General features: G+C 35.4%; 1 protein-coding gene across 2 annotated transcripts in view; it reads left to right on the top strand.

The window, feature by feature from the left end:
- USH2A (usherin) overlaps window positions 1-26,736 on the top strand; it is a 580,537-nt gene that overhangs the window by 49,949 nt on the left and 503,852 nt on the right. For both annotated transcript variants that reach the window (XM_088799150.1, XM_088799151.1), the window contains exons 4-8: window positions 5,524-5,587; window positions 7,555-7,849; window positions 8,788-8,972; window positions 9,415-9,636; window positions 10,753-10,846. In XM_088799150.1, coding sequence (XP_088655276.1) covers window positions 5,524-5,587; window positions 7,555-7,849; window positions 8,788-8,972; window positions 9,415-9,636; window positions 10,753-10,846 — 860 coding nt within the window. The remainder of the gene's footprint in view (window positions 1-5,523; window positions 5,588-7,554; window positions 7,850-8,787; window positions 8,973-9,414; window positions 9,637-10,752; window positions 10,847-26,736) is intronic.

Genomic DNA, 26,736 nt, shown 5'->3' on the forward strand with positions numbered 1-26,736 from the left:
AGTGACAACCCCTCTCCCCCGTCCACTATCCCTCTGACATCACACACAGCCATTACAGTTCCACTGACTCTATTCCTAATGCTGTACTCTGCTTCTTGTAACCATATGTATGTATATGTATATGTGTGTGTGTGTGTATACATACATATATATATATATATAAAATTGTAGTTGACATTCATTATTGTTCAGCTTCAGGTATACGGTGCAGTGATCAGGCATGAAAGACATTTTGATCTGTAATTTTCTTTTCTTGTGATGTCTTTATCGGTTTGGGTATCTGGGTAAGATGCCTTTGTAGAATGAGTTGGGAAGTAGTTCTTCCTCCTCTATTTTTTGGCAGAGCTTGTGAAGAATTGATGCTATTCTTTCTTTAAATATTTAGACAGATTCACCAGTGAAGGCATCTTGTCCTGAATTTTCTTTGTGGAACGTTTTTTTTTTTTTTTTTATTACTAATTTAATCTCTTTACTTATAGCTATACTCTGTCTATTTCTTGAGTCAGTTTCCCTAGTTTGTGTCTTCCTAGGAATTTATCCATTTTATCTAGGTTATCTAATTGTTAGCGTACAGTTCATAGAATTCCCTTATAATCTTTGCATGCCTGGAAGATCAGTCGTAAGTTCTCTTCTTTGACTCCTGATTTTAGTAATTTGAGTCATCTCTCCTCTTCCTGGTCCATCTAACTAAAGGTGTGTCAAATTCAATCCAAGTTTTCTCATTTAACTAATTTTATTGTGCCACCAGTTGTGATGTGGATGTACTGCTTCTTTCCAGTCATCACTTACTCATTTTCTGAATGGACAACTATGAAGTCTCTCTGATATGAGTCATGTCCATTTCCTTGATCAATTGCCATAAGAATATTTGGTCAAAGATGAAACTCTTCATGAAATGTTTATTCCAGTAAATATCTGTTGTTCGAAAATTGGCAACTAGCAAAAGGATGAGCAAAATTTACTCCTATGACTGTGTCCTTGAAATATTTTCTAGTATTGTCCTCCAAAATCAAAATCATTATTCTCTTGTTTGGAATTGATTACTTACATTAAGTAATCAATTTCATCAGTGTCTTTAGAGATCTGTTTCTAACTTTTTTTTTTTTTTTTGGAAATTCCATCAGATATAAATTCTGTAATAGAGGATGTGATTGTTCTATGTTCAGACTCCAAAATTTAAAACTAAAATGGTTTTGAAGGTCATAAAACCAGCCCCTTTGTTTTATAGATAAAATAGATTTGATCATCTTTCTGCAGCAAAGCTTCCCTTTAACTATCATTAAACTACAGGAAGTTCATTCTGATTTTTCAGCATTGAAATGTACACCTCAACTGCTACACCCTGACTACCATCAGCTTTCTCTCTGATAAATGTCACAGTCTACCTGGTGTTACTGAATATGTTACCCCTACATATATGCCTGATTCATTCCCTTTCCACTGTATATACCACGTTCTCAGAGAGGCTTCTCTATGTTAAATGCCATCCACGTTAACATCCAGCCATGCTCTCCAAACTGCTCTAATTGTTTCCATTTTCATAGCATTTATCCTGTTCTAATATACTACATAAATTAGTCTTACGACGTTCATCTAGCTGCTTGAATGCAAGCTCCATGAAAGTGAGTTGGTTTTGTTTGTTTAACGGGGTGTGTGTGTACCTGTTTTGTAAACTGGTGCACCCATGGAGGTGTGTAGCACAAAATAGGCTCCCAGTAAATATTTGTTGAAAGAATGCATGACTGCATAAAAGTCTGAAGCTGCCCTGGCAATGTAAAGCCATGATTCAGGCTTTGACAAATCACGTTGTTCATCATTCTTGCTCTAACATATTTTATTTATGTAAGGTCTTTCAAAATCACACGTGTTTATCTTTTGTTGTGATCTGTATTTTCTGGGTGCTTTGAGATAAAACGTTCCCTAGAGGTTCTACATAAAACATTTTAGACAATTTTTTATACTGAGGAAAAAGTGGGTTACGTGGAATGCATGTTATAAAAATTGTATTTTCTCGTTTTTGATTCATTATAATAAAAATAGGAAATGATGACTATATTAGTTTCCTGGGCCTCCATAACAAAGTACTACACACTGGGTGTCTTATAACAACAGAAGTGTATTGTCTCACAGTTCTGGAAATCAAGGTATCAGTAGGGTATGCTCTTTGAAATCTATAGGAGAGAATGCGTCTTTGCCTCTGATTAGCTTCTCAACTCCTGTCCATCAGTCCTTGGTCTTCTTGGCTTGTAGCTGCACCACTGCAGTCTCTGCCTATATTGTCACATGGCCTTCTCTGTGTGTGACTGTGCCCTCATGTGGAGTTTTCATCTTAAGAACACCAGTCGTATCTGATGAGGGCCCACCCTAACAATATCGCCTTAATTTGGTCACATCTGCAAAGACTCTGTTTGCAGATGAGGTCATGCTCATGGGTGCCAGGGGATAAGACTTCAACATATACTTTTGTGGGGGACACAATTCAACCCTTAACAATGTCTTATGCAAAGGGTATTTTGTGATGGCCAAGCATGTTTTGGGGATGGTGGGAAACTTCCTGTTGCTCCGTTAGTCACTGTTGCCAAAAGCACCAGGGGACCGTGTGGCTCAGCTTTGTGTGTCCCCAGCCCACATTAATGCGAATACTGTAGTTGGTTCAAGTATCATGCTTTTGTACTTCTACAGCACACTTCTTCCACATACCTGAATGGCCAGTACCTCGACTCCTCTGATTCTCCTGCTCTGTCACCTGTCATCTGGTTTCACTTTTTTATTTATTTATTTATTTATTTATTTATTTATTTATTTTTGCAATTTCACTTTTCTATTTTTTTTTTTTTTTTTTAGGTTTTATTTTTTTCTTTAAAGTCAAGTTTGTTGGTGCAACAATTGTTAGTAAAATTACATAGATTTCAGGTTTCACTTTCTTGTCCAGGTAAGTACTGTGGCATTCCAGGTGTGCTCCTCTGCTGCTGGAATCTGCCCTTCCGGTTGCCCTTATTTGATACCCCGCCTGAAAATCATCAGTTCTGGATACCTCCAATGAGTTCACATCTTTGTTGGGTTGTTAACATGTTTGGGAAAATCACTCAGCTTGTAGACTTGTACCAATGAGAAGTGATAGTCTCTGATTTCAGATGGCCCCCAAACTACTTCTTGAGGATGTTTGTAATTTTTCCCTTGTCAGCCTCCTCACTCATCTCCTATAGCAGCCATAGATCTTCATTAGTGATGTAAATACATTTCTTCTTCGCTTTTTCTCGCCTGTCCTTTACCTTCATAATTCAATATTTTTGAACAATTTACCTTATGCCGGGACCTTGGCTATGAGTTAAAGACAGAATAGCAAATAAGACTAATTACTGCTTTGTGTGTCTTGCCAAGTAAAAGCAGAGGTAAAATCATGTGCAAATCCTTAGGGTTGAGAGAGTCTGGTAGTTGTGGGCATTGCAAATTCAGGTTGTAGGGATGGAGCAGGGAGATGAAGGATGCTAGAAGAAGGGCTGGGTGTGGGTGGGGAGAGGTGAAGGTGAAGAAATAAGCAGGAAGCAGATCCAACTTCTTTCATTCTTGGCAGACATTACCTCCAAAAAAATTCATACCATGAGGAGTGATTTTTCCTCAGTTTTCTTCCCTACTCCTCAAAAAAAAGCACACGATATCTTAACTATTCACATGTGTTCTTCCCGTCTTTGCCCTGTCGCCAGGAAGGTATATCCTTCTGTACACCATTCACTACTTTGCTTAGCTTTAGATCTTGGATCCAGGACAATTTACCATGTTGCCTGGATGGCCAAATCAGTGAATGAACAAGGTACTATGTTTTCTTATTTCTTTCAACTAATACAAATTTTAAAGCAATTTGTGTTGAAACTGTAAAGATTGCTACAAAGTTTTCATTTTGTCTTCATAATACCACCTTTAAGCAATAATTAGTTCGTACTTGCCTAAGTTGCCTATTTCTGGGCAGATAGGGTAGAGGAACTCTGTTTACAGGCAAGTCAGAGCAGGAGGCTGCACAGAACACTTTCTTCCTGTGGGCTCGGGTTGTGAGACACAAGGAAGACTTGAGACCCAGTGGGGGAGTAGGACCATTGTTATATTTACGCGTATACATCCATGGAAAACATCTATACTTATTATGAAACGGTCATATGCAAAATATTCTTAGTTATTTTCTTGCATGTATTCTTTAATATAAACATAAAATGAAATATAAATGTATATACACACCTGCACACACAGATACATACTCTTTACATACCCCAGGTGTCACCCTTCTTTGCTCATTCATCAACTCCTGCTTCTGAGATCAACATCAGATTATTTGGTGTGTTAATTTTGCTCTATTCTGCAGCTCTTACTCATCAGACATATCCTCACGCTGCTCTAATTTTCTCCAAGGCGCCACCGAGGAGCTGCAGCAAAGATAGGTCAAACGATCTTTATTATTAAGACAAAATAAAAATTGAATAGCTAAACAAACATTTCAGGAATTGGTCATGTGGTGAATTGGCCACAGCTCTATATTTACTTAAAAACAAAACAAAACAAAACAATTATTGAATTGTCATATGGTACATCACATCCCCTCTTATGTACCCATGATCCAGACTCTAACTAGAATTTTGTTATTTTTCATCAAGTTTTTCTCATTATTAACACCTCATAACAAAAACATAGAGATGGTAGTTTTCTTACTTTTTTCTCTTTCCACTCATTCGGACTTACCTGTTACTAAATCCTAAATAAATATTTGCTAAATGAATGAATAAAATGATACTGTGTGGTTTTGGGTTGATATCTACCTATAGCTTGAAAGGTCACCTAATTTATACAGATTGGGCTTTGAACCTGGCTTGTCTTAGAAGAGTTCTCGCCTGGTGATAGAATTTGGAGACTGAACCAGGATGCTGTTGACTGGTGTATGTGAATAACTTGGACTCAAGAGTAGGAGGTTTTCAGTTTATCCTTATTTATTGGTGATTTTTCTAGATCAGGCATTAATCTAAATTTGGAGAGGACCCGAACTCATGTTCTGGAGCTTGGAGATCAAACAGGTGGAATGAGACAGTGGGGTGTCTTCTTGATGATAAATGCACATACTCTGAAAATTGCAATTGGAAGCAGACGCCAGTCAGATTTAGGGCTGCTGAGGTGGTAGATGTATAGGTTTATAAACTAAAGAGAAATGTGATTTGGGGTGGGGACTTCTGGAGAGAAATCACAAGTTAGGTCAATAGATAGACTGGCCAAAGTGTTTACTTTGACTTGAGTCCTACAATGTCTGTGGAGATAATTATGATTATTATTGCTATTCATTGGAATTGGCAGTCTGTCTCTATCTCTGTCTCTATCTTTGTGTCTATCTGTTCCTTTGTGTCTATATAGGTCTATAAGAATTTGAAGCCTGTGACATATATATGATTAAAAGTTATATAGCTTTAAAAGAATTTCACAGTATTTGTCAGCCGTTGCTTGGTAAAGGGAGCTTTCTCATATTATGTACATGTATGCATTTTGCAGGTTTAGAGCAGTTTGTTGGAAGAATGCAAGATTTTCGATTATACGAAGTGGCACTTACAAACAGGTAAGCAGATGCGGTATTGTAAAGCTCAAGAAGTGTAAGGATAAATGCTGAATTCACTTAAATAAGAGTAGCATGAAGATTATAGCATTTTTCATCTTTACAGCATTTGGCAAACATCGCCTAATTAATGTTCACAGTGTTTCCTTTGGCTTAGTCTGTGGTTGTTATTCACTAGAGATGCTCTATTGGGTAACTTCTCATAATATGAAATTGATCAAGGTCTTTACAAAGCACTTCTTCTAAGAAAACTAGATCTTTTGAACAAGTTGTATTATGGAATTTGGGATACATTTGTTTAAACATTCTATATGAAGTAGTTTCCGATACTAAAGAAACTGCGATATCTCTGCCTTTTAAAATTGCTTTGTTGAATTTGTGAGTACCAGAGAATGTAGAACAATGAAAGTGATTAATTATTTCGATATATGTGAAAGTCTCAAGGGACTGGTCTATTAGACTTGGAGACAAAAAGAATGAGTATCTTGAAGTGTCATATATTTTTCTATTTCCAGTGAACAAATAATTATTTAGACTAGAACTAGCTTTAATTAAGTGTTTTCTCATCTTGACAACAGGTGAGAAATCTTTCTTAGGGGTTCTCAAAGACATGTAGATTTCCTTTCCGTTCAGAAAAGTTCAAGTGAAATTCTGCTTCAGATGTCCTCTGAAGTTTCTTTTCTCAATTACGGTTTGATGATATGAGTATATTGTTGTATGGATGAATTGATCTTATTTACTTCTGTTAAAGATCAAAAAGAAAAAAAAAAAATGTCTATTCCTCTAGAGGTAGATAGTGTGGTGAATTTCCAAATGACAAGTTTTTGTAAATTTGAGAAGCGTTGCTCTTGAGGTGTTGCTATGATCAGTGTATGTTCATTAGCAATATAAATGTTCTTTTTATTGTTGTATACCCTCAAGAGGTGCTTGAATAAAGGGGCTATAATACTGGAAAACATTATTGGGGAGATTTACTGTCACCAGCCTCACCATCTTTTAAATCACCTTTGTCTAAAATTCTGAAGAGCAGTGTTGCAATAATTCTGGGGGAATGGCATTTGTCCTGGTTACAAAGATTTCACTGAATAGTCACTTCTGGTCTCACTCAAAACCTGGTATCAACTGAAAAAAAAAAAATCAATGAAATTTAAGGGAGGTGTGAGTTCATGTGATTTAATAAATGGAAAAGCTTCCTGACTCAGCCATTGCCCCAGTGGAGTCTGAGAGAAGGAGTCTAATATCTCTAGTTAGACCTGGGTTACTGGTGTTGGCCCCCTAAAATGTCTGGAAAGGTGTTGTGAAAGAATGCCCATAAATAGAATGACTAATTCTTGTCTAGAACAGGTAGACGGCCCTAAATGGAAAAATTAAATATATCCGCCTGGAATTGGCATTTCCCTTTGACTGTTGGCAGCTGCCATATGATCTGAGGCCATTGAAGCATTTTCGGGTGCCAGAATGTGTACTGATGAGTCATAGGAAACCAGTGACAAATGGTATTGGCCTTAGTCCCTTCACCTAAAACAGCGGCAGATAAAATTATACCTACTTTCTTACTTCCCATGGATGAACTGGAGACTCTATAACTCTCATTATTTTTAATATATTAGTGTTCCCTCTCGGTGGTCAGTTTAATAACTTAATTGAATGTAACCTTTCTTTTTATTACAAATAGGCACAGTAAAATATGTTTATTTAAATAAATGTCTTGATAGATAAGGGCCTGTGGGTGCTTCATGATGTGAAATGTTAAAAATTTATTGTTCTTTTCCTAACACGATTGTGTTTTGTTTTCTGAGAATGAGAATGTTTATTTGGCCAGGAATGAGTTTCGTTTTATGTTCCGTTTACAAAATAACGGAAACTAAATGGATATAAATGAAAACATTAGTGATAATCGCATTGTAACAACTCAGAAGCGCCATCAGTGTGGAGCTATTTGTCCTTACCGTCTGCCTCGACCTCCACAGAGAGATCCAGGACGTGTATTCTGGAGACCTGCCCACACTGCCCATCCAGTCCCATTGCCGCTGCCCAGGCAGCCACCCTCGCGTCCATCCTTTGGCACCACGGTACTGCATTCCTAACGATGCGGAGGATACAACCAGTGACCGGGTGTCACGCCTGCACCCCGAAGCCCATCCTCTTTCTTTCATCAATGATAATGATATTAGTACTTCATGGGTTTCACGTGTGTTTACAAACATCACCCAGCTTAACCAAGGAGTGACAATTTCCATAGATTTGGAAAACGGACAGTATCAGGTAATTTGAAGCAATGGGGTGTGTATTAGTTTCCTGTGGCTGCTGCACCAATTTAAAAGTTTCAAACAAGAGAAATGTATTCCGTCACAGTTCTGAAGATCAGAAGTAGGAAATCCAGGTGTGAGTAGGGCGGTACTCCCCCAAAAGCTCTCTGGGAGAATCTTTCCTGCCTGTTCCAGCTCCGCTGGATCCTGGTATTACTTGGAACCCGGCAGCATCACTTTCATCTCTGCCTCCATTGTACCGGGGCCTTCTTCCTTGGTTCTGTCTGTGTGTCAATCCTTTCTCCTCCTTCTCTTGTGAGGACCACCCTATATCCAGAATGATCTCTTCTTGAGATCCTTTAACTTAATGACATCCGCAAAGACCCGTGATTCCAGATGAGGTCACATCCACAGGGACCAGGAATGAAAACTTGGGCATTTATGTGGGGATAAAATTCAACCCACGACAAGGTCAAAACTGAATTAGGCAATGGACCATTATAGTGTATGAAATAAAAATATCTGAAAGAAGATATTCAGGGCCTAACTTTTAGGGATTTTTTTTTTTTTTTTTTTCAAATTTATGAAGTGAAACATTCCTTTTCATGTTAAGTCCCACAAATTAAAAAAAAAAAAAGTGCTTATTTTAAATAACTAGTTAAGAACACGCATAATAGTTACTTCACGGAAGTCATGTTCTTTTTTCATGACTTACCAAACTTAATATTGATTTCCACTTTAATTTATAAAATTGGTGAGAAGAGAATCAGATATGCAATGACAGAAAGTGTAGCTTTAACTATAGGCTGTGACATTTCTGGATGTCTGATAAATATTTGATAGTTGTCATGATGAGGCGGTAAGCCATTCTATTTGAATCTGACAATTCCACGGTTTGATTTATATGATGGGGACAAACTTTAAACTTCAATGACAATAATGATTTATTTGCAGGTGTTTTATATTGTCATTCAATTCTTCAGTCCACAACCAACAGCAATAAGGATTCAGAGGAAGAAGGAGACTGGCCTCGATTGGGAAGACTGGCAATATTTCGCTAGAAATTGCAGTGATTTTGGAATGAAAAACAACGGAGATTTGGAAAATCCTGATTCCGTCAACTGTCTTCAGCTTTCTAAGTATGGCCATTTTTTGCAACAATTATTTTTTGCAGGCATTAGGAGTTAATTTTACTAGATTATGGGTTAGTGAAAATCTACATGTAAACTAACTCGCTCAGCTGGTAGATACTTTCCTGCACCAACGTCTCTCTTGAAACATTCTTCTAGGATTCCTCACTTGATTGAGTTTTACATGGTTTAAAGTTCCGTTGCATTTGTTCTTTATGATATGATTTTCAGATTGTTTAGCAAGTTATCTGTATTAATTGAATTTTTATTATGTCCTCAAGGAAATGCTCTGCTGTATTACTCTGTGATGATCTTATGTTGTTTGCATGTGAAATATATAGACTACGCTTTCCAGAATGAAGAATTTAAGCTGTTGCTCATAGGGTATTATAATTTCTGTTCTGTCAAAAATATGAATAGCTTTTCATGATTTCACATTTCTTTCACCCAGTTTTACGCCCTATTCCCGTGGCAATGTTACATTTAGCATCCTGACACCGGGACCGAGTCATCGTCCTGGATACAATGATTTCTACAATACCAAATCTCTTCAAGAGTTTGTAAAAGCCACGCAAATAAGGCTTTATTTCCACGGACAGTACTACACAACTGAGACTCCTGTCAGCCTCAGACACAGATACTATGCGGTCGATGAAATCACCATTATTGGGAGGTAGGGTTTCCATGGCAGTGCGCTTTTCACTATGAATTTTGTTTTCAAGATTTTTGTCATTTAAAACGATATTAGCTAAGGTTTTAGAGCAAGCCCAATTCTAAGCTTCAAGTATTGAAATGGTTTCCTACTCTAAGATTTCTTGGGGAGATGTGTATCTTTTCTGTCTATAATATCACATGGTTATAGAATCAATTTGCAAAGGCTGTTGGGTTTAGACGTTTGGGTACCACGGATCTGACTTTGAAATAATTTACCAAATAGTTTGATTGTTTTTTTCTGGAGCATAATTTTCAAGTATTCTTGAAATCAAAGAGAAGAAGCTTGATTTGTAATGGCAACTATAGTAGCGGCTCATTTGTAAGTACTGGGCTTGGTCTCCCTGAGTTCACATCCCACAGTTTTCTGAGGAATGTCTGTTTGCTTTCAAAGAAAGAAAAAACAACTTATATGCCTTATGTAATGTATAAATATCTGACCATAGTAGAAAACAAGGCTCACGGTATTTAAATATGTAGATACCTAAAGAGCTACCAGGCAGCATACTCTCTAATATGGGAACAGTACATGTATAGACCGTATTTAGAATTGGATTGTACTAGAAGAATGATATTCCTTGTAAAAAAAAAAAAAAAAGTGTATCTTTAAAACCAGACTATTACTTGGTTAAGTAATAGCATAATGAAAAAAATACTATTAAGTATTCACCATCTACTTATGGGGAAAAACATTGAAATCTGTTTACTTCATTCTGCAGTTTATTCTAAACTTTATAGTCTTAACTATATTTTGAATTGTTTTAGTAAATACCTCCCCTTGGTGAGTGTGCCGCAAGGTTGATACAGGTTTGAAAATGACCATGTAGGCTTGAAAGTTACCTTCACAATCGATGTGGTTTGGGTATTGATGACACACCTTCCAATACCTCTGGATTAATTAAAAACTTTCCATGAATATTCACATAATTAAAGAGAAATTGATTTTTGTGTTGATTAACCTACTCACCTCTCTCGTTGAATTCACACAGTGGATATGCTTATACACATAGGTCCTAAAATATATTTGCAGTTGAGCTGGTGTTTCTCAGGAGCTGTCTGACTGATGCTCTGTTCACAGATGTCAGTGCCATGGTCATGCAGATGCCTGTGACACGACAAGCCAGCCCTATCGATGCCTCTGTTCTCAGGAAAGCTTCACTGAAGGACTTCATGTAAGTTTCCGTTTTATGCTTGGAAATCTCGAGGGGGCGGGGTGGTTGTGAAATGGTGACTCTAAATCGTTTAAACTTAATTTTGTTCTATCTTCTCAGGGTGATTAAAAATAAATGTATACAAACTTAAAATGCCAATTACTGCAGAAAACAGTTGTATAGAGAAAAACAAAAGCCATTGATCATGTGGAAAATTTTGTTTTAAAAACTAAACTCAGAAATGACTATTAAAACTAAACTCAGAGTTTTTTTGTTTTTTTTTGTGTGTGTTTTTTTTCCAATTTTTTCATCAGCATTCTCACAGTTTATAAAACCACTAGTATTTTAAGGTGTTTGGATAGACGGCCCTAAAAAGTGTGTGTGTGTGTGTGTGTGTGTGTGTGTGTGTGTGTGTGTGTCGGGGGTGGTGTGGGTGTTTCCTGATTCCTACATCGAAAGGGTATTTTTATACAAAGGTTTCTATAAAAAAAAACCACAAAAAACCTTTAGATGCTAAGGGATCTTTATGTATTTGCATCAATCAAGTTTGAATCATTGCTGATATCAATAATTTTTAGTAATTGAAAAATCTATGGTAAAATGACTTAGGACCTATGTTAGTTTAGTCTATGATGGTCGGAACATTTTATAGTTGAGGTGGAAATTTAGCTACATCTTTAGGAAAGGAAAAAGAAGTCAATGGGAAAAAAAAAATCTGAAAGGTTTGTTGATAGAAATAGCCAGTGTCAACATTATTAACAGCTGATATGAAAGAGGGTGCGACAACAATCATAGCAGTAATAATAATAAATATTACAGTACGAAGCCTTCAGTAACTGGTTTGAGTCACTTGGCTGTCAACTTGTAAGAAACAGAGCCCAACCTCATGTCATGTACAGAAATCTAGGTGGCTTAAAGATTTGAATGTAAAAATAACAAAATTTAATAAAATGAAGCTTAGAACAATATTTCTAAATATAAAGTAGGGGGCATTTATAAGCAAAACACATAAAATACAAAGAGAAAGAAAGAAACATCACAGGGGCCATGAAATTGTTGACATATCCCATTAAATACTCATTTAAAATCATGTATAGTGTAAGGACTAACATAACCAGTGTAATGATAATATGATTTAAGTATTTATCAGCCCATCACTTAACAGGTAGAGTTAAGATCACTCTAAAAAGAAGAAACACACTGCTCCTCTACTCCTCACAACACAGATGTGTGGGGTCTTCCACACCAAGCTATTCTCCATTCTGTTTGGACACTGACTAAGTAGCCTACAATTTCATTCAATCTGACACTAGTTGGAGTTAGCAGACTCACTCCATGGATTAAAAGCTCAGTCCCATGAGACAGCCCATATTTCAGATGCCAATTGCAGTAATGGGTCCCCCCAGGTTAATGGCAACTACTGTCTGACTCAGCTACAAATTGGGGGTTCCCATAATCCCGTCCTTGGGGTCAATAATTTGCTAGGATGGCTCACAGAACTCAAGGAAACAGCTTACTTACCAGATTAGCATTTATTATAAACGGATGCAACTCCAGAACAGCCAGGTGGAAGGGCTACATCGGGTGCAGCATGTAGAACGAGGCACAGAGCACACCATTCTTCCTGCACTTCAATGGGCTCAGCAACCTGGATGAGGTTTTTCTGGAAGCTTTATTATGTAGCTTCCATGAGTGAATAAGCCATTGATGACTGACTCAACCCCTAGCCCCCTCTTCACCCTCCTCTCCCTGGAGGTCCAGAGGTGGGGTTGAAGGTTCCAACCCTCCAATCACATGGTTGGTTCCCCTGGCAACCAGTCCCCATATTTATGAGGTGTCCTAAAATCATCATAAACAAAATCAGGTGGGGTGGAAAGGGAGTTGTTATGAATAGTAAAAGATGCTGCTTTCATCTTTATTGCTCTGGAGCTATTTCAGGAACTGGGGACAGAAACCAAATGTTATAACAAAAGATGCCCCTACCACTCTTATCGCTTAGGAAATGACAAGTTTTAGGAGCTGTGTGCCAGAGACAAAAATGTATATTTCTGATTACGTCACAATCCCTAATACACAAGTAATATTTAAAAATAGTTCAAATACAACAACGTATTACAAAGGGGCAGATATATGAAAAAGCAATTTACAAAGGGAGAACCGATAATTTTCGATAAACACATGACAGGTTACCCAACCTCAGGTTTAATCGTGAAATTGCAAAATATAAAATATCATTTTGAACCTGTGAAATTAACAAAAAGTTTAAAGACTGATAACATTTAGGATTTGTGAGAATATGAACTTTTTATACATCACTGATGGGACTGCCAAATGGTGTAATAATTTTGGAAGGTAATTGGACTATACCTATTAAAGTAGAAAATACAGTGAACTATATTATGTAGCTGTCATTCTAAAAACAAGTTCTTCAGTGATGAGGGCATAGAATGGCTCTATTTGTGTCTTTTGTTACATAAGCGTGGGATATTATGATAGCATATCAATTTTTTTTTTAATTAAATTTATTGGGGTGACAATTGTTAGTAAAATTACATAGATTTCAGGTGTACAATTCTGTATTACATCATCTATAAATCCCATTGTGTGTTCACCACCCAGAGTCAGTTCTCCTTCCATCACCATATATTCGATCCCCCTTACCCTCATCTCCCACCCCCCACCCACCGCCCCCGTCTAGCTTTTAAAATAACACTGTCTCATAGACTCTTGTATCACTGGTGAACTTCCCTGCCTCCTAGATTCCATTCTATACTTGTCTTTAGTCAGTCCCTTTACTTTTCTGTGTAGTTTGTTTTATGATATCATGGAACATCTTATTTTTAAAGACTATCTAAAGGTTTCGGTGAGCTCAGTTTTGGACGACTGAGATTCGTAATCTGATTTCATTTCTTTTTGAGTTCAGCATTAGTGCATATAGTTCAATGTCAGGAATATCATCTAAAATGCAGACTTGCTCTAGCACAGTTGAGATGTAATCCGTATCCTCAGTTTCAACTCGGTTTCATTTGGTTACAGCTTCCTTTCTTTCTCTGTGTTCAAACCAAAATTTTCACGTTCTTATTCAGATGTTCCTTTGACCTTATTGTCCAGATCATTTCTTGATGTTGCTGGTCTTTTTATTTATTCATTTAGTTTTAACCACTAGTTGGTAATTGCTTTGAGAGAAGGAAACTTTTACTTTTTTTTTTTTTTTTTTTTGTAACATCTGAAGTCTTTGCATTTGGTTTGGATAGTATATCATGAGGGGGAAAATCTTTAAAAAGATTGCTTTTAAAAGGTTTGATTGTATGATGTATTGTATGATGTATTGTCACAGAAAGGAAATTACTTGGATTAATCAATCGATTCACTTTTAACTCAGCCATAATTGTTCTTAAATTTTCCACAGTTTGATTTGTTCTTGATTTTTAAAGTGATGTTTATTTTATTTATCCTACTCTTCTCCTTTTGACACTTTAAGATGAACATTTCTTCCCTTTTTTTGCAATCAATGATATCTTCCATTAACCTCCCCCTTCCTCCTCCAACTGACTAATAATCCAATTAAAAATACTCTGCAATGAATCTAGTAGGGTACCTTGATCTGAATCTATCTAGTATATGCAAACTAAAAACTGGCTAAAAGTGACAATTTACCCTTACACCTAAAGGAACTAGAAAAGGAATGAACAAAGCCCAAAGTGAGTAGTATAAGGAAGGAAATAAAGAGTAGTAATAAATACAATAGAGTCTAAAGGAACACTAGACAAGGTCAATGAAACCAAGACTTGGTTTTTAAAAAGATAAATAACATTGATAAACCTTTGGCCAGACTCATCAAGAAAACAAAAGAGGGCCCAAAAAAAGAGGGCCGACATTAATAAAATCAGAAATGAAAGAAATTGCAACTAACACCACAGGAATATAAAAAATTATGAGGAAATATTACAGGAAATTATATAACGACATATTGGACAACCTGGAAGAAATGGATATATTCCTAGAAACATATATTCTGCCAAGCCTGAATCAGGAAGGAACAGAAAATCTGAACAAGATTAGAACTAATAATGAAATCAAATCAGTAATCAAAAAACTCCCCCAAAACAAAGCCCTGAACCAAATATCTTCACAGGTGACTGTTACATAACATTTGAAGAAGAATTAATATCTGCTCTCCTTAAACTATTCAAAAAAATTGAGGAGGAGGGAAGGCTCCCAAAATCATTTTACATGTCCAGAATTACCCTGATACCAAAGCCAAAAAAAAAAAAAAAAGACTCGAGAATAAAAAGAAAATTATTGGCCAATACTCCTGATGAACATAGATACAGAAATCCTCAACATAATGTTAACAAACTGAATTCAGCAATTCATTAAAAAGATCATACCCCATGATTAAGAGGGATTTATGCCTGGTATGCAACTTTAATTCAATATCTGCAAATCATTGTGATACACTGCACAAACAAGGTGAAGAATAGGAATCATATTATCTCAATAGATGCAGAAAAAGCATTTGACAAAGTCCACCATCCATTTATGATAAACTCTTTGCAAAGTGGGAATAGAGGGAACATATCTCAACATTATAAAAGGCATGTGTGAAAAACCCAGAGCTAACATCATATGCAACTGAAAAACTGAAAGCCTTTTCTTTAAGATCAGGAAAAAGACCAGGATGTCCAATTTCACCGTTTTTATTCAACATAGTATTGGAAGTCCTAGCCACAGTCTCAGGCAAGAAACGCAAGGCATTGCATTGGAAAGGAAGAAGTAAAACTCTCAGTATTTGCAGATGACATGTACTAGAAAGCATTCTAACTATTCCACCAAAAAACTATTAGAACTGATAAATGAATTCAATAAAGTAGCAGGATACAAAATATTTAGCAATTGGTTGCATTTTTATACACCAATAACGAACTATCAGAAAGAGAAATTAAGAAAACAATTCCATTAATAATTACATCAAAAAGAACAAAATACCTAGGAATAAATTTAACCAAGGAGGAAAAAGACCTGTACATGGAAAACTATATGATATTAAAGAAAGAAACTGAAGAGCACACAAATAAATGAAGGCTATGCTGTGTTCATGGATAGGAAAAAATAATATGGTTCAAATGTCCATACTACTAAACACAATCTACAGAATGCATGCAATCCCTATCAAAACACCAATGGCATTTTTCACAGAACTAGAACAAATAATCCTAAAATTTATATGGAACTACAAAAGACAGTGAATAGCCAAAGCAATTGTGAGAAAGAACACAGTTGGAAGTATCATGTTGATTTCAAACTATACAAGGTTATAGTAATCAAAGTAGCATGGTGCTGCCATATAGACACATGGTACAGACACATAGAGCAACAGAATGGAATAGAGAGCCCAGAAATAAACCCTCACCCATGTGAGCAATTAATGTATAACAAAGAGGCAAGATTATAGAAGGGGGTAAAGATAGTATCTTCAATAAATAGTGTTGGGAAAACTGGACAGATGCATGCAAAAAAAAAAAAAGAAACTAGACCACTTTCTTATGCCATATACAAGAATAAACTCAAAATGGATTAAAGTCTTATGTAATATCTGAGACCATAAAACTCCTAGAAGAAAACATAGGCAGTAAATATTTTTCATATCACTCTTAGCAATATCATTTTGGATGTGTCTTCTCAGGCAAGGGAAAGAAAAGAAAAACATAAATGGGACTACATCAAACTAAAGATTTTGCACAGCAAAGTAAAATATGAAAACGAAAAGACAATATACTGAATGGGAGAAGAAATTCACTAGTGATACATCTGATAAGGGGTTAATATCCAAAATGTATAAAGAACCCATACAATCTAACACCAGAAAACAATCTGATTAAAAAATGGACAGAGGACCTGATTAGACATTTATCCGAAGGAGACATACAGATGACAAACAGACCTGAAAACACATTCAACGTCGCTAATTATCAGGGAAATGCAAATTAAAATCACAATGAGGTATCACCTCACACTTGTTAGAATGGCTATCATCAATAAATTAACAAACAAGTGCTGGCGAGGATGTGGAGAAAAGGGAACCCTTGTGCCTGTTGGGAAAGTAAATTGGTACAGCCCCAATGGAAAACTTTATGGAGGTTTCCCCAAAATTAAAAATATGTAACCATCTTATGACCCAGCAGTTCCACTTCTAGGTATCTATCCTAAGAAATCCAAAACACTAATTTGAAAAGATATATGCACCTCTATGTTTATTGCAGCATTTTTTACAATAGCCAACATATGGAAGCAACCAAAGTGTTCTCGGATAGACGAATTGATAAAGAAGTGGTACATATATACAGTGGAATATTATTTGTACATAAAAAAGAATGGCATATTGCCATTTGCAGCAAAATGGATTGACCTAGAGGGTATTATGCTAAGTGAAATAAGTCAGACAAAGACAAATACCATATGACTTCACTTACATGTGCAATTTAAAAAACAAAACAAATGAACAAAACAGAAGCAGACTCATAGAGAACAAATTGATGGTTGCAAGATGGGAAGGGGTTGGGGGGTATGAGTAAAAAAAGGGGAAGGAATTAAGAAGCGCAAATTGCCAGTTAAAAAAATAGTCACAGCATGTCAAGTACAAAATAGGGAACATATTATGGTGTTAGTGAGTGCTCGACTTATTGGGGTGAACACTTTGTAAGTTATATAAATGTCTAAGTACTGTGTTGTACACCTGAAACTAATATAATATTGTATGGTAGGTGTAATTGAAAAAAATTAACTGGGTAATAACTTTCATATAATAGTTTGTTTTCTGAGCTATCTCTTGTTTTATTTTGACTAGTTGTTACCATCCTCCCAACTTCCACCTCTCCTCTTTTTTCCTATTGGTGCCCCATCCCATATTTCCCCTTTTCTTTGTCTTTAATTGCTCAGATTTAAGTGATTAATATTTTATCATTCTTGGATGATTTCATGTTTTTCCTTTAAAATAGAGGCATTAAATGCATCTGGGCTCATGATTGGTTTCAGAAGTCAAGTTGGGATTTTCAGACTTGGTCTCAGGTGGTAACTGTTAGATTATGAACTAGTGAAATAACTATCATTTAGGTGGAGAATACATTTTAATGCTTCTTATTTAGCCATTAAGTGTCTTTTAAAGATAATGAAAAGGTCAAGTTTTTAACGTTTATTTTCCTGTTTGACATATTCTGATAATTTATGAATTTAGCCATAAATATAAAAGCAACAAATATGTTTCACTTTAGCAAAATTTGGCAAATACAGCTGAAGGGAAAAAGTCAATAGACTGTTAAGTTGAATGATTTCTCAGCCCTATATTTTCAACAGTGTGTTGAAAATGAAAAATGATTTTATAAAGCATTCATAAGCATGGCGTTCTCTTTTTGTTATCATTCAAAGTATTTTAATGCATGTGGGACTTAATATATCTGAAAAAGTTGTCTTACAGTAGTTTGAAAATATACTTATTCAAGTGCTTTTCACATTGTTCCACTTTTTTAAAATAATAAGTTTTAATATAAGCCATTCATTTCCTATTGGAACCAATGTTCTTTTTAAAGATCTGGACATAATCCAAAAAGAATGTCTTCAATTTCACAGTATTATGCTAACCATTAATAACATTACTCAATAAACAGGGCTTCTGTGAATTATATTACAGCCATTTGGCAAACAGATGAAAACGTAAGCCTTGAGAATATGCCAGTTCTTGGCAATTGTCAGTCCTATGAGAAAGTGTTTTTAGCAGAAGTGAAAATGAATGAAGTTGGGAGGAAACAGTAGAATGGTGAATTCAGAAGCAAGTTCATATACCCGGCCATTCTAGGGAATTTGCTGTGTGAAGCATTCTTTAGTTGTTTATAAAGTTGATGTCACAAAGTGGTGGTCCATAGGTGGGAACGGTATTTAAACAGGTTTTTACTTAATTTTCAACAAGAGTTTTCACTTCTTCCTTTTTTTTTTTCCTTCGACTTCTCTTAATCAGAAAATAGTCCCATAGGATGTGCATATTCCCCCATGACGGCACTGGCCAACTCCAGGTGACGGTTACCTTCTTTGGAGCAGTGTCTCTGGTTTGGTACCATATTCACTACTATCCATAGCCTTTTATCTGCGCGACCTCACTGAGGTTAACTATCTGGGCTTCAGACACATTTGTGCTTGGGAACCTTAAAAAGCAAAAGTTAACAGATTGAAACTTATACTAGTTACTAGAATACATGGTTAGTTATTCTGGGAATAGCAAGACCAACAATCGCTTTCACAGTTCCATTGGTAAAACCTATTTCTTCCATCATTTATAAAATAAAAATAAAAACAAATTAAACTAATAATGGGAAACAACTCAAGACAATCTGTTACCAGAGACGTCTGTGATTCTGATATGACCCTCAAGCCACACTTACTTTTTTTCTGGTACTTACTTTATCTGTCCTAAGAGCTCGAGTGTTGATAGGATGCAGCTCTAAATATTCTATTCCCTCTTGTAATACCTACCACATTGACCTTGGGGAGGCTCCGTGAGTCTCCTCAGAGTTTTTGGCCTAGGAACACATTTTGGTATTGTATTGGCAATGTAAGGCTTTGATTTTAATGTATGATGCACACCGTAGGTAATTATGGTATATTTCATTAATAAAGAATCATTTTAGAGTACTTGTGGCATTTCTTTCCCCTAAATGACTGAAGCAGTGATTCATTAATTTACTGGTTCCATTTTAGGATTAATTTAGGGCAAAAAAAAAAAAAATCCCAAAAGACTAGATACTACTCAGTAACTTTCAGGCAGAGTTGCATGTTTCAAAGTAGGTTTCAGGATTACAAGGGCATTGAGCTTACATGAATTGTTTGGTAAGAAACGTACACTGTTTTTAAGTGATTAATTTTATGGATAACAAGTAATCAGTTACTTGTACATACACTTTAAAATTTAAGTAAATTTTTTATTTTGAAATCATTGTAAATTCATATCCAGTTGAAAGAAATAATACAAAGATATTTCTTGCACCCTTTACCTAATTTGACCCATGGTGACATCTTGTAAAACTAGTGTTTCTTTGCTTTTTAAATCAATTTTATGGAAATATGATTTGCATGCAATAAGATGTATTATTTAAAACATATAGTTTGGTGAGTTTTGGCAAATGCATACCCTTGTGTAATCATGATTCTAATCAGGATATAGATGGTTTCCCTTTTCCCAAACATTCTCACGTATTCCCATACAGTCAAGTCTTCACACAACCCCCTGACCCCAACCCTCAATCTCAGGAAACCACAAATCTGCTTTCTGTCACTATAGTTTGGCCTGTTCTAAAATTTCATATCATGGAGTTATTCAAAACGTGTTATTTCGGTACATAGGCTTCTAAATCCCACACTCTTCTTCCCTTGCTGTTTTTCAGATCATTTCCTACTGCTTGTGCTGGTAGCTTTATGGTCATAAAGTCCCTCTCCGGTTCACCTCCTCAGACAGTACATTATAACTATCAAAAAGTATGTGTTAGGTTCAGAGACATTGAATTGGAAGCTTGGGCGGATACATTATATGTCAATTAACATGGTTGCATAGCTACAATATACGTATTACTAAAGAAAAACAGGTGTTTTTCTTTACCTGTTCTAAGAAGAGTTCAAGGGTTGATAGAATCTAGATTTAAGAAAAGTGTTAGTTGAAACTTGCATCTTAGGATTTTTTTCATTTTCTTTTAACAGCTCCATTCACCTTTCAGAGGCTCTAGGCCAAGAATGATGCAATGATCAGTACCTCTGCCAAGCATTGGCACTTTGTGACTACTTAGCTATTCTTTCATCATTTCGTGACATCATTACCTGCAAGGGTGGCCAAGTGTTCACGGAGCAATTTATTAGTAGCCATGAATACTTCTCTTATTCTTTGGCTCTGATTTGTGACCCTTTTATACTATTTATCATGGCTTTTATGAATTAACTATAATCAAACTATCAGGATGCATTTTTGTTGGTATTATAAATAGCAGAGCCAACTTAAAAACATTTTATAGAATAAGCCTTCCTACCATTCATTCAATAATTTGAATGGTGGAGCATCACACTCTTCAATGCTTATTATGTAAATGAATATTTCCTGTCATTTTGAAGTGTGTGTTCTTTTAGAGCACTGAAGTCTAAAAGTATGAGTCATCATGACTAACTTGTGTCATATTTTTATTACACATCAAGCTTTACCGCTTATGTTTTCTCTTTGCTCACAGAAAGATTTTACTCTAAATGTATTTCATTTCATATTATAATTTTTGTAATGCTAATAAATTCATTTTTATTAACTAGCATTCAGGCAGTTCGTATTATAGATTCTACATTAGATGCACATTTAGTGAGTCAAGGTCAAGAATTTCATTTAATCTTTGACATGTGGTGATGTTATTAATCTTTGAAAAACACTTGCACTAGTGATTTCCATGAGATAGGAATGTGCATAAATGTATTTAAAATGAAAGTTAAAAACATGAATAAGAGGTTAAGAGCATAGGGATATGAGACAGCTTTATAGAAGAAGCAAATGGAGATAATGAAAATATAAAAATAATGAAAAAAATGACATGTAAAGGAAATCATGGTAAAGAATTTTCCGAAGGTGAGGAACGCCATGATTCTTTGCAATCCTAACTAGGCTAAGAAAAATAAATACATACATAGGTAAAATGTAATAAATCTGTTGCTCACAAAAGTGCAAGAGTAGATCCTAAAAGTAGCCAGAATGAAAAAGACAGATGATTTGTAGACATTAATTTATGAGAAATGTTGACATTAGATTTCTCAAGTCACGATGGAAGCCAAAAGGCAGTGGGATAGTACCTCTGAAGTGCAGACAGAAAGAAACCAACAAACCTAGACTATTGTATTTCTACCTAGACTATCAGTTAAAACCAAGGAAGAAAAAAATACATTTTCTGTCTAACAAAAATTTATCACCTTTAACACCAGTAGATTCTCTCTAAAATATTTAAAACCACAATGAGATATCTCCTCATATCTTTTAGAATGTTTATCAATAAATCTACAAACAAATGTTGGCGAGAATGTGGAGAAATGGGAGCCCACTTATAGTCGGTGAGATTGCAAATTGGTGCAGCAAGTATGGAAAACACTATAGAGTTTCCTCAAAAAAAAATTAAAAATATAACTGTCATATGACCCAGCAATTCAACTTCTGGGTATTTATGCAAAAAAATCCAAAACAGTAATTTGAAAAAATACCGGGCATGCCAAAAAAATGTATACAAGTGGACGCTTTCATCAATGTTGCTCAAGCAATAGTTCACCATAATCAGAAGTGTCTGGACGCTGATGGGAACCACTTTGAGCACCTCTTGTCATTGCAGAAGTCAAACGTGAATTGTGTTCATCTTTTGTTATCAGTATATATTGAGTATTAACAATTAATAAAGTTTTATCCTTTCTTAAAATATATATACATTTTTTGGCACCGTCTGAATATGCAGCTTTGTTTACAATAGCCAAGATATGAAAGCAACTGTGTCCATCAATAGATGGATGGATAAAAAAGTGGTATACTTACATATATACTCATACATATATACATACATATATACATACATATATACGCACACACACACACACACACACACATAATATATACACACACACAATGCAATATTACTCATCCATAAAAAAAGAATGGAATCTTACCATCTGTGACAACATGGATGGACCTAGAGGGTATTATGTTAAGTGAAATAAGTCAGACAGAGAAAAACATATACCATATGATTTCACTTATATGTGGAATCTACAAAAGACAAGATAAATGAACAAACACAACAGACTCTCATAGATGCAGAGAATAAATTAATGGTTGCCAAATAAAAGGGTGTGGGGATGGGTGAAGAAAGTGAAGGAATTAAGAAGTACAAATTGCCAGTTATAAAAATAGTCGTGGGATATGAAGTACAACATAGAGAATATGGTCAATAATATTTTAATAACTATGTATGGTGTCACATTATTATTAGACTTGTCAGTGTGGTCACTTCACAAGGTATATAAATGTCTAATCACCATTGTATGCCTGTAACTAATACTGTATGTCAACTATAGTTGAAATAAAATAAAATGATTTTATATTTGCATAGTAACTACGATGCATCTTTATATTATATTTACTCATTAAGGTCAGAGGGACCCAAAAACTAAAAGAGAATGGATTTTGCTTTTTAATATATGAACCTGTATTTGTATGTATGTATATGTGTTTATATATATATAACTTTGAAGACTTGCATGTAGAGAACACTTTAATACAATGAATTCATTTTTTCTTCCTTTATAAAACAGTACAGGTTTGCCTACATAAATGTGTTTTCTATCCTAGGCCATATTTTCTGGCGTATCATTAGGATTAAATTCTTATGGTTACTATAACAGAGTATTGCTTTGACTTGGCCACTACCTACAAACTTGAACAAACTTTCAGGTCCTCCTTCTGGACTCTTGGGGGAACCTGGTGTATCGCACATACCTCTTTTCTGTTATATTTAGCATCCTGAACAGGCCCCATTCTTAAAGAGGAAGAGGGAATAAAGAAAAGCAGGGTAGGCCAAGGGAAAAATTTAAAAAATCAAGCAATGTACCGTATTCAAAATTAATGAATAAGATTCCAGGGCCCTTCGTGCAAATGGTTCTGTCTTATCAACAACTAAACACAGTTAGATGGTCTGCATTCACAAGACTTACTGTTGGGAGCCCCAAGCTTCAAGTATGGAGACTATTGGTCATATCTATAGACAGACAATATATAGAGCTGAAGCAGTTGTCCATAATTGTCTAGTCTTTATTTGTGCAAATGTAGATTTTTGTTTCACACGTTATTAAAATTTATTTTATTGGATGATTTCCCAATCCTCCATTGTATTTTGCCTGTAGTGGTTCAGACAAATCATTGAATGAATTAGAAAGTTTCTAAAAAGAGCCAATACATAGTAATAGTTGAAATGTCAGGCAGGCTATGTATGCTAAGTGTTCATGATTGTTGTGTTACCACCGATATCTGATAAGTGTTGTCCAGCAGTATTAGTAGTCATTTAATTTGTGCTATTAATTTCAGCACCTGGAGAGCAGACTGAGTACATATTTTCTGTGGACACTTTAATTATATGAGAATTTCTAGCCAGGGGAAAGATAATTACTGAGAAAGGAGTATATCAGTGAAGGATAAATACATGAGCAATTCTGTCTTTTCAACGGCAAAGCATCGTAATTGTTTTGAATTTGTTAATTGAGATTACATAGTAACCCACAGGTAAAAATCTCCCGAAAAATATTGCATTTACCTTTAAACATTTACTGTTGTTATTCAGTTAAATGCTAGACACATTCCGGTTCAGTCTTGTGACATGTCCTAATGTAAACAGTCTATTAGGTCATTCATTCATGCCTTCATCAAACATATATTAATCATCTACCGTGTGCAAAGTACTGAGCAATTTTCTTTCTAGATTCTCTCTGCAGTTGAAGTTTTGCTTCCACCCATGCCCCACACACCTGATCTATCATTGATAATAAATTAGCAAGTTTGTGAAGTTTTTATGTTTATAAAGATGACTTCTCTATCTAGTAGACAAAAGAAATTACATGGAAATGTCATCCTTTGAGTTACAATTGAACTGCTGCATCCAAAGGAAAGAGGAAGCTGTGAAGTGAGCCTGAGGACAATTATTATTATGAGAGATTTAGGCTCTTAAAATTTCCAACATACTAGTCTGGCTTCTACTGATGAGAAAGGGGCGATTTACAGACTTTCAGAAGATCTCTAATTCATTTAGACCATTTGGGAATAGTTGAACAAATTATCTTTTTTTTTTTTTTGCTCCGTAAGTGATACTATATAGAAACAGATCACCTACCTTCCTTACATACCTCTGAATTTTCCAAAATGGGGAAAGGGACAGGCGGGAAGTGACCTCAACATTCCAAGGCCCTCCTGTCAGAGACCTCTCTCCCTCAGAGATCATTTTCTGTCCCTGGAGCCAGTAAAGCACACTGATTAAGAATGAGGGCTCTTTCTATAAATACATGTAAATTGAGTGGCTACGCTGTGTTAGAGCTTCTTCTAGGCACTGAGGGTGTGGTAATGAATGAAAAACAACAGACATAGCTGTCCTTGGACATTTTTACATTCTATTTTATACCGTTTGACATTCTAGTGAGTGACTTTAGGAAATTATTAAGTTTCTTATTCCTCAGTTTTCTCAACTGTAAGATGAAGGCAATAGCAAATCCTACTTCATAGGTTGTTGAAAAGATTTCGTTCATCTAATAAACAAGAAGCACGTAGACCTGACACCATAACTCTTAGCTATTCTTACTGCATGAATAGCACTACCTAGATAAAGATATTTGTTGGCATGTTGTTATTGAGGGTAGAAAGAGAAATACTTTTCTTTCACTTTTGTTTCTTTGCTAGAACCAGGAATGAAGGAATGGGTTCACTGTAGAAAAGAGTTCTTATTGCATCATGCAGTCATTCATTTATTCACTGATTTATACATTCTCTTACTCAATAAACATTTATTGAGCAATTGCAATGTTTTATGCATTATGCTGGGGCTTATTAGATGAATGAAATCTAATTCCTGCTTGAAGCTCAGAGTCTAATAAGAGATAAGTAAATGGACTATTATAACATCCTATGATAACTGCAGTGATATAAAATTATAGACAAAATGCTCTTTTCTCTATAAATGCTTAAGAAAATAAGGCAGTGCCCATAGTTGTCCTTTGTGCTCCTAAAATTTTAGCCTATATGGTATATACTAGACTTAAAAAAAATACTATTTCATTATTTACCATTATTGGGGAATTAACTACGTCTCATAAATTTTCCAGATACGATTTTTTTAAATGAATATTTAAAAAATAGTTTAATCTATTTTTGAAATAATTCAAAAACATATTTTTCTTTGTTTTCTTAATTTGTGACTATGGACCACAAATTGTTTTTGATGACTCGTGATCATCATTATGCACTTAAGCTTTCAAAGAACCTTCAGTCCATTGGTTTGTTGAGCTCTTTTGTGATTAGCTTGCTAGAAGATCTCCCTCTCCTCCCAAACCTTCCTGGGAGTTTCATATATCTGGCTAAGAGACGTTTTCTTATTCCTTCCTCCAAAGACACATAATGGGCATTTAAGATTATTGGATAAATGACTGAATAGATGCGGTACTGCTATAGTTAAATTTCTTTAAAATGTCCTCTATGAAAGCTTGTATTTTTTCTATAAATTTGAAGATATTAAGAAATAATTGACCAAGATGGAGACTGATGGGAGGAGAGTTGATAAAAATGTATTTGAACCTGTGGGTTATCTTTTTTTAAAATTTAAAAAAAAAAATTTAATTTTATTTAATTTGATTTTTTTAACATTTATACATACTTTTTTTTTATATCAGTTTCAGGTGCACAAAACAATGTAATAGTTAGATATTTATCATTTATATCCTTCAGTGACAACCCCCTCCCCCATCCACTACCCCTCTGACATCGCACAGAGCCATTACATTTCCACTGTCTCTATTCCTAATGCTGTACTCTGCTTCTTGTAAACACACACACACACACACAAACACACACACACATACACATACACACTTGTAGCTGGCATTCATTATTGTTCAGCTCAGCTTCAGGTGTACAGTGCAGTGATCAGGCATCTACATCATCCCTGAGGTGGTCTCCCTAATGAGAAAAGTGTCCATCAGATACCCTACAAAATCTTTACAACATTATTGATTACATTCCCCAAATTGACATTCATTTCCCCTTGGCAATCTTGTGGTTACTGACTGTGCTTTCTAATCCCTTCACCTTCCCCCTTATCCACCCA

This window comes from Rhinolophus sinicus, chromosome 6, assembly GCF_057876585.1.
Source record: "Rhinolophus sinicus isolate RSI-liver-muscle chromosome 6, RSI-T2T, whole genome shotgun sequence".
Classification (NCBI taxonomy): Eukaryota; Metazoa; Chordata; class Mammalia; order Chiroptera; family Rhinolophidae; genus Rhinolophus; species Rhinolophus sinicus.